Source organism: Dermacentor andersoni, chromosome 1, assembly GCF_023375885.2.
Source record: "Dermacentor andersoni chromosome 1, qqDerAnde1_hic_scaffold, whole genome shotgun sequence".
NCBI classification, from domain to species: Eukaryota; Metazoa; Arthropoda; class Arachnida; order Ixodida; family Ixodidae; genus Dermacentor; species Dermacentor andersoni.
The window spans coordinates 260,014,927-260,032,308 of NC_092814.1; the positions used below are offsets into that span (position 1 = coordinate 260,014,927).

The window sequence follows — 17,382 nt, forward strand, 5'->3', positions numbered from 1 at the left end:
ACCAGCTGTACAGAAGTATATATATTTCGCTACTTGCGTTTGTGCATGTTTGTTACAAGAATGCGTCGTATTCTTCGTATAGACTGAAGAAAGTGTCACAGTTATTTTTCCCCCTGTGAACATTTCTCTATTCAAGCAGGTGCGCTGTCTCTTTAACGCCATCGCAATGCAAATATCTGTCTAGCGCCATTGTCCGTCCCCTTCAGTTTCATGTTCTGTTCGCTGTCCATGACACCGGGACGAATCTAACACGTCGCCATTTTGTTTCGAACGTCTTGTCGCTCTCGAAGTTCGTCCATTGACTCCGCTCCTGAGCCGGCAAGAGCGCTTCCCCTTGTTGACCGGCGATGCCGCTGTCTCTCCCCTCGCTCATCCGAACGCCGGGCCCTCCTTCCCTCACGTGAACGCGAAGCTCAACTCCAGGAATCTGGTGTCCTAATCACCGGGGAACTATTCTGACCAGAGTTTCCGAGTTTGCCAAGATCGAAAAAGTGGGGCATCGCGCGGGTGGCTACGGGTATACCGATTTGCGAGAGACCGAAGGGCGCCGTTAACTAACGTTGACTAACCGGTGATGAGTGTAACGCTACTCTGGCTTGTCCAGCCTGTCCCTGCTTTTCCATAGGCCACAAGAGTCACTGACTAGGAATTCTGCAAGGGTGGCACTTTTTAGAGCCGAGAGTTTTGCGAAGTTACAGATATTCCATAACCGGGTCTGTTCGGGGCCCGACGCATACCCGGGCCTAGCAGGCCCGCCACTCCTAGGCCCGAGCCTGGCCCGGGCCCAGGTTAAAACTTGCTTACCCCGATCGAGCCCGTGCAGTGCTCTGGTCGAACGTGTATAGTTGTCAGGGCTCCGAGAGCGGCGTAGCTGTCAGTCTGCGAATGCGCGTTCGCCAGCATTCCCCTTGTGGCAGGGCTTCGAAATTGACTTAGCTGTTTTAGTAAGTGGTATTTAATGAGGACGTTGCCTCCGAGACAATGTCCGAAGGATGATCTGGACCATTGGGCGGCAGCTGTCGACATCCGCCGCGTGCTGCGATCACGCGGATGTGACAGTGGGCCACGCGTGCGCCTTCCGCCCGTCACTTCTGGGTGAATCGCGTGGTACGTAAAGCCTATCGGATCGTCATATGGCGGAGCAGGCTCCACGGCTCTGGAACGAGTGGTCTATACAGCGTGTCCCACGTAACTTGTGCCAAAATTTAAATATACGTGTGTGCCACGTACCTGGACAGAGCCGAGGTAATGTTGTTTGCTCTCGCTTGGGGCAAGTCAGACTAGATTATGGGGTTTTACGTGCCAAAACCACTTTCTGATTATGAGGCACGCCGTAGTGGAGGACTCCGGAAATTTCGACCACCTGGGGTTCTTTAACGTGCACCTAAATCTAAGTACACGGGTGTTTTCGCATTTCGCCCCCATCGAAATGCGGCCGCCGTGGCCGGGATTCGATCCCGCGACCTCGTGCTCAGCAGCCCAACGCCATAGCCACTGAGCAACCACGGCGGGTGCGGGGCAAGTCAGACTATCTTTCGTATCAGTTATTAACAGAATCAGTTATTATTACTTATTCTCAAATATTATAATCAGAGTAAAATTAAATTGTCAATCAGAAAATTCTAGGCCATCATGAAAAATTCCTGATCCATTTTTCTGTTGCTCAATACGTGCTACATAAAAGTTTTTCTTTTTCCGTGCCTGAAAAGAAGCCCGCAAAAGCACGCGTTTTGTGGGCTTTGTTTAACGCTTGGAAAAAACTCCGTATGCGAACTTCCTAAATTCGTATACATATGCACAAATATGTCCGCCGAGATACCGATTGACTCGGCAGCAGACAGCAATAGAAACCACGCCAAACTCGGGAGGCTAGAATATATAGGAAGAAAAACAGAACGCCGACCAAAAATGGGGTTGTCTAAAAATTCTTAAACGTTTCGTCTTCCACACGGAAGCCTTCTTCACTGAAAGAGAAGTCAGTGAACAAGTCTTCCGTGCGGAAGCCGAAAAGTTCAAGAATTTTCAGACAACCCCATTTTGGTCGGCGTTCTGTTTTTCTTCCTACTATGCCGTTATACTTCCCGACCGAGACGAGACTTCGTCAAACTCTCGATTTCAATCTCGGCAGCGTAGGCAAAGAAACCTGCTCTTTAAAACTTCACATTAAGTCATGCGTAGCTATTAAAGATTGAAAGCGAACACTATAATTTCTACAGCCTATATATATATACTTGGGGCGCGGTCAGCGCGCACGAAGTACATGCCGCGCACTTTGCGCGCGACAAAGCGCTCCCACTGAGCCTCCAAACTGAATCCTAACCTTTGATCACGTGCCACTTGTTATGACAACGTAACGTCTGGAGCTTCGAACAGCTTCTTAAGTACGTCGCTCTATTGGCTGTATTTCTACTCTATTCAAAGTCGGGGTGCTCTTGATGCGTTTTCATGTTCTACGGCGAGGACACGCATCAAATCGGCCGTAAAAAAAAAAAAAAAGAAAAAAAAAACAACGTGCCACAGACATTTGCAGTTTTTCGTTTCGGCTTACGTGAGCACGAGGTCCACGAACGTAGCCGTGCAAATCACGCAGCAGATTTCAGCGTAAAAAGTGTACAGCGAGAGCAGTGTGTGCGCAAAGAGAGAATGAAAGCTGCTTGTTGAAATAAAATGGCTATTCATAAATCTTGACGAAAAAGTGCCGTTGGTGTTGTGAAGCATCCCTCGAACATTTTCATTCACGCATACTTGAAGGGAAACTGTGTAATCACTCATAAATATAGTAAAGCGTAATAACTAAGAGGACACGAGACTAACAATAAAAAAAAAAAAAAAATATTATATACTGACACCCTTGGCCACGCAAGAAAATAAGAAAAAAAAATTAGACATATCTTATTTACAATTTACAATTTTACATATTTCAGTGGAAATTCTGTAGGATTTTACTGGTGAGTTTCTAAAATCAGACGCAAAAGAAATCGCTTGAATTTTGTTAATCGGCAAAAAAAACAAAAAAGAGGCTTTTCTTTGTTGTATTGAATCGGTACTCAAATTCGTCGCTAAATGCGTAATCTTTCGCAATTCTGCTTTTCTGTTTTTAACTTAATACACCGGTGTTCTGTGCTGTATGTCAAAGCCTCAGAGGGCGTAGGTTCGCCTCTGTCATTTTGATGAATTGTGCATTTTGCCGTCACCAAAATTCCTAATTGCGCCCTGAATTGAAGTTGTATTCCTCGCCACGAACATTTTAGACAGTGCACCATTGGAGCCTTCATTTATTTTCAAGCGTGCGCAGAAACGTCGAGGTGGTTCTAACTTTTTTTTTTAAATTAAAGACAATGGCACTCATAGCAAGTTAGCCGCACTTTTCCGTATCGGTATGTGTGTTTCTAGCCTCTTTCGTGAGCCGATCCCGAGGATGGTGCTGTCTAAAAATGTGGGCCATTCCCATCGGTATGTGTAGTATAAAGATGGGCGCCGATCCCAAAGGTATTGCAGAAAAAAAAAATTAAGCAGCACGACGCTCCCCTTACGCGAGGGGTGACGTCACCCCTCTCTTACGCGAGGGGTGACGCGTAGAGTGCCGTGCGCAATGACTCCGCCCCATTCTCGTTCCCAACCCTCTCAGGAAGACGTTGTCTTTGATCGACTCCGACTGAAGAGGTTGAATCTCTTATCAACATTTTTTTTCTTTTATGTGTGTATGTGCTGCAATAAAAAAGAAAAAGCCTGGAAACGATCTGGCACATCGTAATGGAATGCCAAGATATTCACCCATTGAGACCCATGGAGAATGTCCACCTCCAGAAGCGTTGAGATTCAACAAAGACGGAGTGATTGACCGGTCAGCTGTCGAGATAAGTAAGATACGTTTAGAGTATTGGTGGGAAAAAATGCAGAGAAGTGATTGGTAGAAACTGAGTCATTGCAAGCGTAGGAAGGAGGAGAAGACAAAGGGGAGGAAAGACAGGGAAGTTAGCCAGTGTAGGTACCGGCTGGCTACACAAGCGTAGGAAATGGTACAATATCGTGATAGGGTTTTAAATACGAAATTTAAGATCGAGATAAGATACACAGGAGGCTAGATGGCGACAAATGCAGTAAAACTTGATTAAAGCAAGTAGACTAGGTGACTATTCGTTGCCTGCCCATTTCAAGGGGGATGTGGCAAAACATCATCGTCGTCAACATCATCGCCATGGAGTGGAGGAGGAGATGTGATTCAAGGATCGTTTGCGAATACGGGGGTTAGTGTATGGTGCTACACACTCTTATATATTCTTATATATGTAACACATACATAAAACGTAGTTTAGATGACGACATACACATATAACACGCAGATATGCATATAGCATATACTGCATATGCGCATACCATGCACTCTTTTACATCTAAGTGCAAGCAGCCCAACACGTGCACGCGCACACACACACACACACACACACACGCACACGCACACACGCGCACACACACACACACACACGCACACGCGCACACACACACACACACGCACGCACGCACGCACGCACGCACACGCACACGCGCGCGCGCGCACGCACGCACACACACACACACACACAACACACACACACACACACACACACACACACACACACACACACACACACACACACACGCACACACACACACACACACACACACACACACACACGCACACGCGCGCGCGCACACACACACACACACACACACACACACACACACACACACACACACACACACACACACACACACACAAGAACGAATCCTCTCAATGTAACAGTGTAGCAAAAGATACCGGCGCTGAACCTACAAAGCGCTAGATGAAAGCAAATATAAAAGACTCACATGAGATTTTTTTTCCTGTTTTATTATCTCTTTTAAACGACCGTATGCTGTAAGTAGATCCGTTAATAACGCTAGACTATGCAACTGTCCTCAAGAGATTTTTTTTTAAAGCTGTTACACAGCACATTTATTGGTCTCGGCCCGGTAATCTCTTTAAAGTGAATGACTTCCAATCTAGTGCGATGATTTCAGTCTTCGTCTCTGTGTCTCATTACGATGCAATTTTAAAAGAAAACAACTGTCTTCGTCCTCATGGCCGCAGCCGCTATTTACGTTCTCAGCGCGTCCAATTCTATTCAAGAAGTGGTTGGTGGAGGCGGTGCCAAGCCGGTACGTAATCGATAAATTACAGTTTCTATATTTCTATTTCATGTAAGTATAATGTTAAAATCAACAAACCAACGCTATTACGGCCTCAAAGTTCTCCCTGTAGTCCGTACTTGTGGCGGCTGACGTATCGATGGAAGCGGCGTTGACACAGAGATTGGCTTCAAACCGCAATGCACGGTAGCAACCGCGCCAGAAAGGACAGAAAGAGCAAGAAATACTAGACGTGGACAAGCGCTGCTCTCGAGCGCAGGTAGTGAGTCCAGTTAAATTAGCAAATGGTAATGAAAAAGTTCACACGACGATAGGGAGAAAAAATTGGACCCGTTGAACTACATAGTAATGTAGACAAGCCGGGCTAGTTGGTGTTGATTTACGGGAATGCTGGAAGATGTTCCCGTCATTCTTTTCGTGAATCAAAACCAGAAAAAGAGAGACACTCGTTAAGGGGCGGTAGAGATGTTTGCCTCGCCATGCGCCCATAGCATGCTTCTCCAGATGACTAAGGGGACGCATGAAATGACCCACTAATACACAGGTCACGCGCATATAACATGAACAAGTAACAAGCGAAACCAACTAACCCGTCGGAAAATGCTGGCAAAACAAGTCCATACATATGATTTTTATTTCACGAGTTGTCCGTCACTGCGATTCCGGTCGGGAAGAACTTGGCAACAATACGAGTAACACACGCCCGAACCGTCCGGCCACGGCGGCCGCATTTTGAGGGGGGTGAAATGCAACACCTGTGTACTTAAATTTAGGTGCCCTTTAAAGAACCCCCAGGCAGTCCAAATTTGCGGAGTCCGCCAGGACGGCGTGCCTCACAATCAAATCGTGGTTTTGGCACTTATAAAATCCTCGAATTTAATTTTAACATGCTGGAACCATTCTGCCGCTTGAACTGGGATTTTTAATCGTCATTGTGCATGCGCGTACACACAAACGTACTCACGCACGCGCACAGCATTGGACCCCAAATACGCCTGCCTTTAAAAGCCAGGAAACGGATAAAGCAAGCCATATTTCTTTTACCGTCGATACTATCGCGTTGCGCAAAATTCAGGCGCCGGCGCTGCGGGCGTATTGATGCTATCGAGCTCCCCCACGGAAGTGATAAAAGCGACAGAAGAAAATAAATACGTTGCTGGAACTGTAACCTCGAACTTGAAACTTACCCACCAGCGCGCTTCATTTCACCACTGCAGCCACCCGAAATGGCTTTGCTTCCGCGACGGGTTGCGGTTGAAAAAAAAAAAAAAAGAATGCATAGGAAGACAGGTTTGGAGAGCAGAAATAATGCGACGTCTAACGCTGCCGATAAGCCTCGTGTGTGGCGAAACGTTCTTGCTCCATTTTTTCTTTCTAATTTCGCAGTTTGGTCATTTGAAATGCCACATGCACGCGCTATCGACGGGCAACATGAGAGAAACATGCGCCTCCTGCGATAAGCAACGAGGAAAGGAGCATGGCTGAGCACATCGACCACGTTTTGACATTTCTCGTGTCGGAAATGTTAGATGCGGAACGGGGCCACCGACGCTTGTTCTATAGCGCGGTGCGCAGGTGTTGATGGAAGTGCCAGATCAGGATTTTAAAGTGCTCGATTGCGAAACGCGATTGAAAAAGCTTGGTGTTTGGTCGGAATCATGAAGGGCGCATATTTTTCGTGGCTTTTATTTAGGAGGTGTTCAATAAAAATTAACCTAGGGACTGCTTTTAATGGTGTTTAGTCATTCAGGGAGGTCACCGGCCTGGGCACTTCGCGGCGATCAGATGGGATCAATAACCCAATCATTGCCTTCGAGACCGTCCCGGTGCAATGTCTGCGCGAGTATACCCCATCGTGGAGTGCGATACGTGGCTGAAAAGTGTAGTGCCGAGTTTATCATGCAGGACGCAAAAAAAAAAAAAAAAAAATTAGCCCGACTGTCACCGGTATATATATTTATTAACAGAGCCAGTTAAGTTAATTCACCCTGAAAGTTCATTCACGCATTCATTCTGCATTCGTTCGTGAAAATTCATTCGTCCTGTTACGACAGCTCGTGTACGGAGGAAGCGAGTGCGGTGTATACATGTATTCGCACCAGTCGTCAGTGAGGCAGTTGAACGAGATCGTGGACACATTTGAAACACTGTCGCATGCACTGTCCACGCAGTGTTGTCAGGCCTTGGCTAATGCCAATTTTCTTCATTCGTGGGAACAGGGCAAAGAAACACGTGACTTTTTTTTTCCAGCGTTTGATAGCATCCACGTAAATGGTAGCATTTATTTACGGCAATGAAATGTTCCACTTTCGGGATGAATTCCCTTTGCTGAGAAACTTTCGTTCGGCTAAACAACCGACGACTGTTGAGTGCGTTTGTGCATATACCGGATCGTGCATACCTTTCTGTCGTTTCTTTTTTTTCAATACTTATTTCGAACTGTAATGTAGGTAAATGGGATTTTATTTTTGTAAAGGTACCCGCGACGAATGACTGAGTGATTATGATGGTCTGCTGCCGAGCTGGAGCTTTCCATACACGCTAGGAAACCCCATGGGTGGGGTGGTCAAAACTTAATCCGAGAGCCCCCCACTACGGCATCCTGTACAGACCGTTGTGGAGCATTTTCGGGACGCTAAGCACCAATATTTAATTATAAAAAAAAAATTAGAAAAGGTGCTCACTGTTTTCTGCACCATTTCCAGACACTATACCGGGTGTTTCTACGAATATAAGTATTTAAATATAGTCGTTCAAAAGGTCGGTTCCTTCGGAGACATGCCATCAGCGGTGGCGACCATGAAGTGACGAGTTATACATGATAATTAGTTACTAATTAATACATATTAATTAATTATCTTTTATATATTTAGTTTCAGGGCGCTCATCGTAATTGGAAAATTGAAGCGAGCTCTCCGCACAAGCCATATCAACTTTTGGATCTGGAAAAAAGGCGATTACCCGCGGAACTGTGGAACGACAAATTTCAGCTATATCAGGGCGCGCGAAATCAATCCTGCGAGGCGACAGGGAGCGCAAAGCGGCGCCCTTCGAAGGAAGGAAGGAAGGAAATCAACTTTATTCAGGTCCTGCAGGCCAGGAGAGTTTTGGGCTCTCATGGAGTGGGCGTCTCCCACGACGGAAGCGGGACGTTGAGTTTCCTGGCGACGTCGTGGACCTGCTGGACGGCCCAGAGTTGGGGAGCGAGTTCTTCGCTCCGGATTGCTTCTTAAAACCTGCGCTTGTCAGGTTCCGAGTTTATGTGAGCTTGCGAGCACGGCCAGAGTAAATGATATACGTTAAGGGATGTATTGCAATTGGCGCAATAAGACTTGTCGTAGAGCTCAGGCATGTAATGGTGTAGTCTGTTTTGCGTGGGGTATGTGTCTGTTTGTAGCATTCTGAGTGTAACCGCTTGAGCTCGAGTGAGTGTGCGGTGTGGCGTGCTATACTGTCTACGTTGTAGGTAGTACTGTTTAGTGATTTCATTGTATGTAGTGGGGGCGTCCTTATTCTCTGAGTGGTCGGGTGAAGCCGCGCGGTCTGTAAGCGCGCGCAGCCTCGTGTGCCGCCTCGTTAAGGTTGGGGACGTCGCCGATCTTTGGTCCTAAGTGTGCAGGGAACCAGTATATGACGTGCGCCCTTCGAAGCGACTTTCTGCTTGCGTCACCCAGGAGCGGGCAGCCAGCGCGTGGCCGCAATGTGCTCCTCGCTGTCGCAGCGCGCATTATTTGGCCCTTGTCATCATGTTTGGATTCCTCATAAACGATATGTGGTTCTATATAGTAATGCATTTAGCTCCTGCAACGACCACTACATTATTACCACATGCATTTGCTGACGGGCAATTCCTTTGTTCCATTTCCGTCATTGTCGTAGTATTGCGTTAGATATAGTCAGCGTTGCTTTGTTTCTCATTTACAAGCTTTTCAACTGAGCTGAAATACAATTGACAACGGCATTATATGTATCAAATAACGTAAGTAAGCTATTTATTGCCAAACAGACTCCACTCGACCGTTATGAGTCACTTTGTTTAGAAATGAGCAAAAAAAAAAAAATCGCAGTTTTGCCCGAAAGGCGAAGCAACGATTGCGGTAGCAAATTATTAGACAGCTATACGAAGTAACGATAGTAGTTTATCACCCCTATGAACGTGCAAGCATTCACTTACAGACTAAATTAGCATGCATGTTGTCACGCGCGCACAGGCAAACATAAACAACTCACTCTATTGCCGCGGACACTCGCTGTCAAAACGCTGGCGTTGGGAAGGGCGGCAGCAGCAGCGCGCGAATTGACCTTCGTGCTGCTTCTCGCTTCAACGCGAATTAAGCGGCGAGAACACAGTACACACGAAAATATCAGCCCTCGGCAAACCTAGGCTCTGTGCCCATCGCAGATGGCTTTCAAGATAGGGCCCGCGAGGTCGCGCTCAGCCCCGCTAAAGTCCCCTTGATAATTTGAAAGTACGGCCACTGTTCGAACTCTGCCGCCGCCGCGCAACCTCCTCGCCTCCTCCTCGCCCCTTGCGCGTCGACCTCGGGGCATCCAGTTTTGTCCCCGTTTTTCTGCGCGACGATTGGTCTCCCTGCCGTTGCCCTTGGAAACGCGCGGATCTTGCGTTTTGTTTGTGTTTTTCTTTTTCGTTCGCGCCATTTTTCTCCTCAGCTCGGTTGGCTGGGCGCTTTAGGTCGGCGTAGCGACCGTTGTACGCTATGTTTCCTGCTCTATGTGCTAGCGCTATGCCGTGCTGTTGCGCATATAACTGCAGCAAGAAGCCTGAAGATGGTTATGCCGTTTTTATGATACCACAAGGAAAGCGTGACGGCTTGCGCAGGAAGCAGTGGCTGCATAACATTGGCCGAAAGAACTTTGTTGCGACAAAGAACAGCGTTGTTTGCGAGCTGAGGCGTCTTTCTTATTGCTCGTAGTAAAGCTATCCCGTAATGCTGCATTCTTTAATTCTTCCGGCTTCTCACCAGCGTTTTTGCTGAGGCAATTTGTACGTTGCATAAAAATGCGGTTGTCCTCAGTATGCTTAATATTCTGCGGCAGCTCCATCACCTCGCACGTCGTCAACTGTTGTTATTCAGTCGGAAACGCAGCACTATAGATTCCGCTTTCCGTTCTGAGCAATTATGTGCGAAGATACAGCCTCTCGATCGAACTTTTCGCGATTGTTAGGATCCGCTGCCTGTTTTACTGAGAATTAAAATAGCGGCTTGTAGTGGAGCTATTATTTCTAGCGTACGTCGATCTGTGCGTCAGTCAGATACAATGAATGCAAGCCCTGGAAAAATTAGTGGCAAGTATACCCGTGGTATTGCAGGTGATGAGAGCTAGTAGGCCACATTGCGTTTTTTGTTTTAAGGCGAAAGCCTTTAGATCTCTATGCTTCAAGGCGGCGTTGTGAACAGAAAATATCACGTGACCTAAGGAAGGCCGGAAGCGACCCAAAGCATGTCCACTCCTGTATAAGAGAATGATTAGCCAAATTAACTAATGATTCATTAGTGATTTAATTAAGGTAGATTAGAGCGTATTAAGAAGGATTACAGTGCATGAATACGGACTAAGGCGTATGAGCAAGGATTAGAGAGGATTAAGGTCGATTAGGGTAGATTAAGGTAAACTAGGTTTGATTAAAAAAATTATATGGTTTTACGTGCCAATACCGCTTTCTGATTATGAGGCACGCCGTAGTGGAGGACTCCGGAAATTTTGACCACCTGGGGTTCTTTAACGCGCACCTAAATCTAAGTACACGGGTGATCTCGCATTTCGCCCCCATCGAAATGCGGTCGGCGTAGCCGGGATTTGATCCCGCGACCTCGTGCTCAGCAGCCCAACACCATAGCCACTGAGCAACCACGGCGGGTAGGGTTGATAAAGGAGAATTAAAACCGATTAGGATGGATTAGGGTCGATTAAGGTGCATTAGGGTTTAAAGAGGTGTATTAGGGTGTATTAAGGTGGATTAAGGTGTATTAAGCAGGATTAAGGTGCATGAATAAGGATTAAAGTGGATGAAAGAGGATTGAGGTGGATGAAGGAGCATTAAGATGGATTAGGGTGGATTAAGGTGAATCAGGCTTGATGAAGGAGTATTAGGACCGATTAGAGTGGATTATGGTGCATTAAGTGGGATTACGGGGCATGAAGGATTGAGGAGGATTAGGGTGTATTATGGTTGATGAAGCAGGATTAATGTTGTAAAGCCTACTGTAATAAACCTTAATCGAACTAATGCTTCATCCACCTTAATGTACCTTAATCCATCTTTATTCACCATATTCCACCTTCATCCGCTTTCACCGACCTTAATCCACCGTAATCCTCCTTAATGCACCTTAATCCTCCTAAATCTGCGCCAATCCTCCTTCGTTAACCTTAATCCACGATAATTCTCTTTAATGCACTCTAATACACCTTCACCGACTTTAATCCACCATGACCCTCCTTAATGCACTTTAATCCTCCTTAATCCTCCCTTATCCTCCTTCATTCAACTTAATACACGATTATCCACCCTAATCCTCCTTCGTTCTTCTTAATCCACGACAATTCTCCTTGATGCACCCTAATCCACCTTCATAGACTTTAATCCACCTTAATTATCCTTAATCCTCCTTAATAACCTTTATTGACGTGAATCCAATCACTAATCAGTCATTACTTTGTTAATTAGCAATCATTTCTTATACACGGCTGCACATTCTCTGGTCCACTTCCGGCCTTCCTTCGGCCACGTGATATTTTCTGTAGCTCACAACGCGACCTTGAAACAGATATCAAAGGCTTTCGCTTAATAAGCCACACACAAAGGGATGTGCCACAAGCAATACTAGATCAGACGCACAAAGTGAAGCATCTCGTCATGTGGAAGAAAAATTATCTGAAGTATAGAACTTGCCTCAAAGCTCCTTTTACATCAATATAGCCCGTTCATACGGTTTTAAGAAAATTCCAACCTCCTCATAAACGTGGCCTTCAGCATTATCGATGACGTTATGAGCATTTCTCAAAATTTTCAACGCCACTGGGGCGCGCAAGTGGCCCAAAATAACACGACTCCATAGAATGCTGCGGCCCGTCCGCAGGAGCCCAGGAGAAAAAGTGTGCCGTGTGCAGCCGGCATGCGAGGGGAATTGAGGAGGAAAGCGCCGCGAGGAGGAGAGTGTCGCTACTTTCAAATTATCAAGGGGTTTTAAGCCCCGCCGCCGCTGAAGTTTAAACCCCCGCAACCCTACCCCCTCCGTGCTTTGCGCGCGATGGAAGAGGGCGCGATTCCTCCCCGCTTTCCTCCCTTGTGCGTGCGAGATACAGCTATCATCGTCGGCTCATCCTCGCACGCTTTCACTCGCACGTACAGCATAAGGCGCGCGGCGACGATGTCTACACGGAACATCATGCCGACGCTGACGATGGCGGAAATGTGCATGGAGTGTCCATAAAATTGCTATTGCAAGAATATTCGATATTTGATTTGATACCCCGGGTAGTCATGGAACAGCTTACTCGCAATGCGGGGGCCGGGAAGCGTTTCCGTTGCACACAAATTCTTGTGCCTCCAGTCTGTCCTGCGCTGTAGACCAAAGAAATGCTCAGCACTCTAACCCACCGACTAGTGTTACGCACAAGTACACGCCCTATTCGAAAGTATAATGTATAAAGCAGAAGGCACACTGTGTGGCGCATCGTACAATACGACGTGCGACGCGTCTGAAGTATGCATCCGTTATTTTGAGGCAAGTAAAATAACAAGAATAGAAGCCTCGGTGCACAGCATATAAATATAGCAGGCGCGGCTGCTTCGGCAGTTGGAACCTGTTGGAATCTGAAGGGACCTGTCGGGAACGCGCCGTTGCGGTTGTTGCTATGAGAGGTCGTGCGCCAAATGGGACGTCAAATCCCACCGTGTGCCTTCTGCTTAACACCGACGAGAAAATTGAGACTATATACAGTTCCAACTGAAAGAAGCCAATGCCCGTGATTACCGCTATTTGAAGCAGTGTACGAGAAGCCCCGGCAAGGCGCGTGTACATTGACAGGAGACACAATTAAGTGCTCGTAAAGTTGTGCAAGGTTGCGGCCCATAATACGGGCTGCAGGGGAGGAAGCTTTGGGCGAGCGTTAGCTGAACAGGACGGCCTTCAGCGTTTCTCGGTAACAGGAATAAAAATAAAGAAGAAAAAGAATGCCGGCTTCACAATCAACTTAAAAGCTACCGACGAACGAATAAAAGGGCTTCACAGTCCCTGTAATGAAACATTCGCAAGAAAGGCGCCGTTCCAACTGGGTCTAAATGCAGGCTTGCGTTTTGGCCTATATTATCCCGCTGCAGAAAAGCGCCCGCGTTCTGAGTCGTTTGCGGTAACACATGTTGTTTCAATTACGTAACGCGCTACTTAGGCATGCAACTCTTAGGCATGCAACTACTTAGGCATGCCTTCACGGTGGAGGGCTTTCGTGCGGTGTCGTTCGCGGGCACACTATAAAGGAGTGAAGGAAATCAAAATAATAATTAATTAACTTCTGAGGTTTTGCCTGCCAAAACCACGATATGATGATGAGGTGCGCTGAAGTGTCGTACTCGGGATTAATTTTGGCCGCCTAGGGTTCTTTAACGTGCACCTTAATCTAAGTACACGAGCGTGTTTGCATTTCGCCCACATAGAAATGCGGCAAGCGCAAGCGGGATCGAACGCACGAACTCGAGCTTAGCAGCGCAATGCCATAGCTACTAGGCTACCGCGGCGGATGATGAACGAATGAATAATGAATGCATGAATAATAAATAATGTGTGTTGATTCATGAACGATAACTTCTGTAAGCCCCCCCCCCCCCCCCTACTACTACAATTTCTACGGGAATTTATTCTCCCCTATTTCTTAAATACACATCTATGCCATATAGGGAAAGCTGCTTGGAAAAGACAATACGGAGGAGGGAATTACAAGTCACGTTCGTGATCAGGTTGGCAGGCACAGGATAAATGGGCTTTTTTCGGCGGTTACCTAGTTTAGCTGAGTGCTTTGATTGCTGCAGGCTTGATGTGATTGTGCTCACAGAAATTTAAGCTGCACTCCTTGTTTGTCAAATTTATGTTAACAACTGCGCAATGCGAGAAAACGCGTAGGCGATGGCTGATTGAAGATAACGATGGGAGGGATTAAGTAACGAGGTCAGGCACAAAACAAGTCCGGCCGCCTAAACCAAGAAAAGGAGGAAGCCTGCGAACGGAGGGAAGGAGAGAGAAGGAAAATAGGCAGAGAAAAATGATAGGAAGAAAAAAAAAAAACCTTTAAGCGCTGTGAGCACGCACGAATGCCTGCACTGTTCCACGAAAAAGCTCTCTGAGCCTGTGGCTGGGTATAACGCGCGGACAAGATTTAAGGCTCTATCAGCACGGAATGAGAGGCAACGGATCATTAGTCGCTTGTTCTTCCTCCTGCCGGGTATCATCGAGACCGTGATGTAGACCGTTAATTGACCCACTGTATTTTGTTTCTTTCTTTTTCCTGGTATGTTACCGAGTTCATGGCTTGTGAGTTATCTGTTATTCGAGCAGTTCTTAAAGCTGTGATATTTTTGGTGACATTTACGATGCGGTATATACGTTGCGATGGGAAGCAATAACAAAGCCGATTCGTCAGAAGGCATAATGCGAGACAACCACGGATGCTTCAAGCCCTCAATGCACATAATGAAAACGTGACAGTAAACGTCCTCGAGTTCGCACGAATGCTCCTTGCGCAGAAGTCACAAAATGGAGGGCAGGCAGCAAGAAAGAAAGCAATTAAAGAAAAATGGAAGCCGCTACATCACGGGAAATGCACCGTGAACGCAACACACTTCAGCTCGATATATGCTTAACGTGTCACTGACACGCTATGGGACGTGTGATGCAACCAATAATGTACGTAGGCCTACTGGTGTAGCAGCAACTTAATAACGACCGTGCAGCCAATGAAGCCAGGGAATCGACTACTATAATTTGCTCAGCTCCAATGGTGCACCAGGAAATCGTATCGCGAGTCAAGTAAAGAAACCCAATTACAGTTAACAGGCTACGGGTTCTGTACCGCTGCCTGGCATGGGGACCGTGAAAAATCGAAATATCGCAATATGTCATTCCGTGCAGCTTTTTCTGTTTATTAGGGCCTATACAGCTGTTTTCTGCAATCAAAAGCCGCACCTAGTACCTTGTCCTGCTTCGACCACAGATTTTCTTCATCTCCTTATAATTCCCTGCTTAACTTGCTTTCTGCAGGCATGACGACTGACATTACGTTTCTTATTGACGGTAATGGCTGTGAATTACGACCTCTGCAAACGGCGCCCAAATCGAACCTCAGCGTGTGTGTGCCATAAGCGGACGCCCATCGCTCGCTTTTAATGGTTCGATCCATAGACGTCTGGAGCAAGATAGATGGACTGCGGAGGAATTTGAGCCTTGCGACAGACTGCTCCCAAAACAGATCCGACCCAAGCGTCACGCACGATAACGCCGTTTAAACGGTAATAACAGGACCGGCGTCGTGGGAGTCACGCACACGGGCTGTGCACGCGACGTACGCTGCGCGAAGTGCGGCGTGGACCCAATTGACGCCAGCTCATTCACTTTGCTGCCCACTAGTCCCTGCAGCTGCTGCGCTTTGGAAGGTTGCAGTGTGGCGATAATGCGGGGAAGCTCGCTTACGGCTCATTTTTCGTTGATCCGCGCGGCTCTTTCACTGGGTCACGGCGGTCCAATGGCGTCAGCGGCGGCTTTCCCGCATCACTGGTTGCTCCTCGCCCCTCCGGTGGCAACTAATGCTCGCGGCATGCTCTTTAGAAGAAGCCTAGAAGCACAAAGGAAAAACGACCCCCCCCCCTCCCCCCCGTTTTACAGGCACCCTCGCTTAAGCGCCGCCGGACATCGCCTAGAAAAAGAACTAAGAGCTACAGGTGTTGTACCACAAAGCACTCCTCTCTCTCTCTCCCCTAACGCCGCGAAACTGCCAGACAAAAGGTCACGTGAGCCCGGCTCTACACGCGTTCGACGACTCGCGCCTGGTGGCTCCTTCGCCAGGCGGGCTGGCCCAGCTGAGGCCGCGGTGGTGAGGAGGAAAGGCCGTCGTTATTCGGCGTCTTATGCTTCTTCTTCTTCGTCTTCTGCAATCGCGCGCGCCCGCTCGAGTCCGCGTGCTTCTATTTTCCTCTTCTCTTCCCCTCTCCCTCTCTCGGCAAGATGGCCGGCGGCCGAGAGACCGACTTCCGTTAGCGCGCCGCCGCCGCCGAAAAACTAGGTCCCCCCGATTTGTGCCTCGATACGGGCGCGAAGCGTCGCCGTTCTTGCCGCAATTGACCAGATATCGGAGCCTGCGCACGCGAGAGTCGAGGCCGTCGAGAACTGTCTCTGCTGGTCGGGCCTGCATATTCTTCGTGGTGCCCGCGCATGCCGCGGCGTTCGCGCCACGGACCTTCGTTATTTCGGGTGCGCCGCTGAGCTGCACCGTCCAGTGGGCCTGTCCAGTCGCGCGCCGACGCTCCATCGGGCGCACACGTGCCGTCGACGTCCAGCCGTTCGGGCCGCCTGCGTGCGCGACCGCTCGGGAGACCCGCGGGCCGGCCCGCTGAGCTGCTTCGCAAAGATGTCGACAGCCGCCTAAGGCGAGTTTAACGGGACGATTCGAAAAGCGGGTGCCGTAGTTCCATCGGTCACTGCTCCACGGGTGTTACCGACCATGTGTTTATAGCCATCTCCTCGCCGTCGTCATAGTGCGTGCACGACTTTACTTGCCGGGATTCACGGACTGGTGGTTCTTTCGCTACGACGTTGTACGTCACCGAGCTATGATGTCGATGACCAGCTGCAGCGGTTTCGCCGATCTCAAGTCCGGCACCATCGTCATCTGCCACTATGCCATGGTGAGATGGCTTGTCGTGTCCGCATTGCCTGTGCTGTGGGTCAAGGGATGCTTCTGGCAGTCAAGCTGAACGACCTGTTATGTCTAGCAGTGAATTTGCTAATGTGCGCTATTAGCCGATGCCTCTCACATGTGTGTGTGCGAGGCATATGCTACAGCGACCCGATAAGCTTTGACACGTGTAGAGAATGAAAACGTAATGGTCGCTTGGTTTTAGACTGTACTAAATGCACAACATTGAGAAAAGCTTGATCTTGCGGCAGAATGATATTTCGTTTCATCTATTTATGTGGCGGC

General features: G+C 48.0%; 1 protein-coding gene across 2 annotated transcripts in view; it reads left to right on the forward strand.

Annotated features, from left to right (window-relative positions):
* LOC126548419 (uncharacterized) overlaps window positions 1-17,382 on the forward strand; it is a 115,244-nt gene that overhangs the window by 20,651 nt on the left and 77,211 nt on the right. The window contains exon 1 of one of the 2 annotated variants that reach the window (XM_055063704.2): window positions 16,452-17,086. The exons of the other annotated variant lie outside the window; for it this stretch is intronic. Within the exon in view, the coding sequence (XP_054919679.1) occupies window positions 17,012-17,086 (75 nt within the window). The 5' untranslated portion in view covers window positions 16,452-17,011. Of the gene's footprint in view, window positions 1-16,451; window positions 17,087-17,382 lie in introns of those variants that run through there. 2 annotated transcript variants of the gene reach the window in all.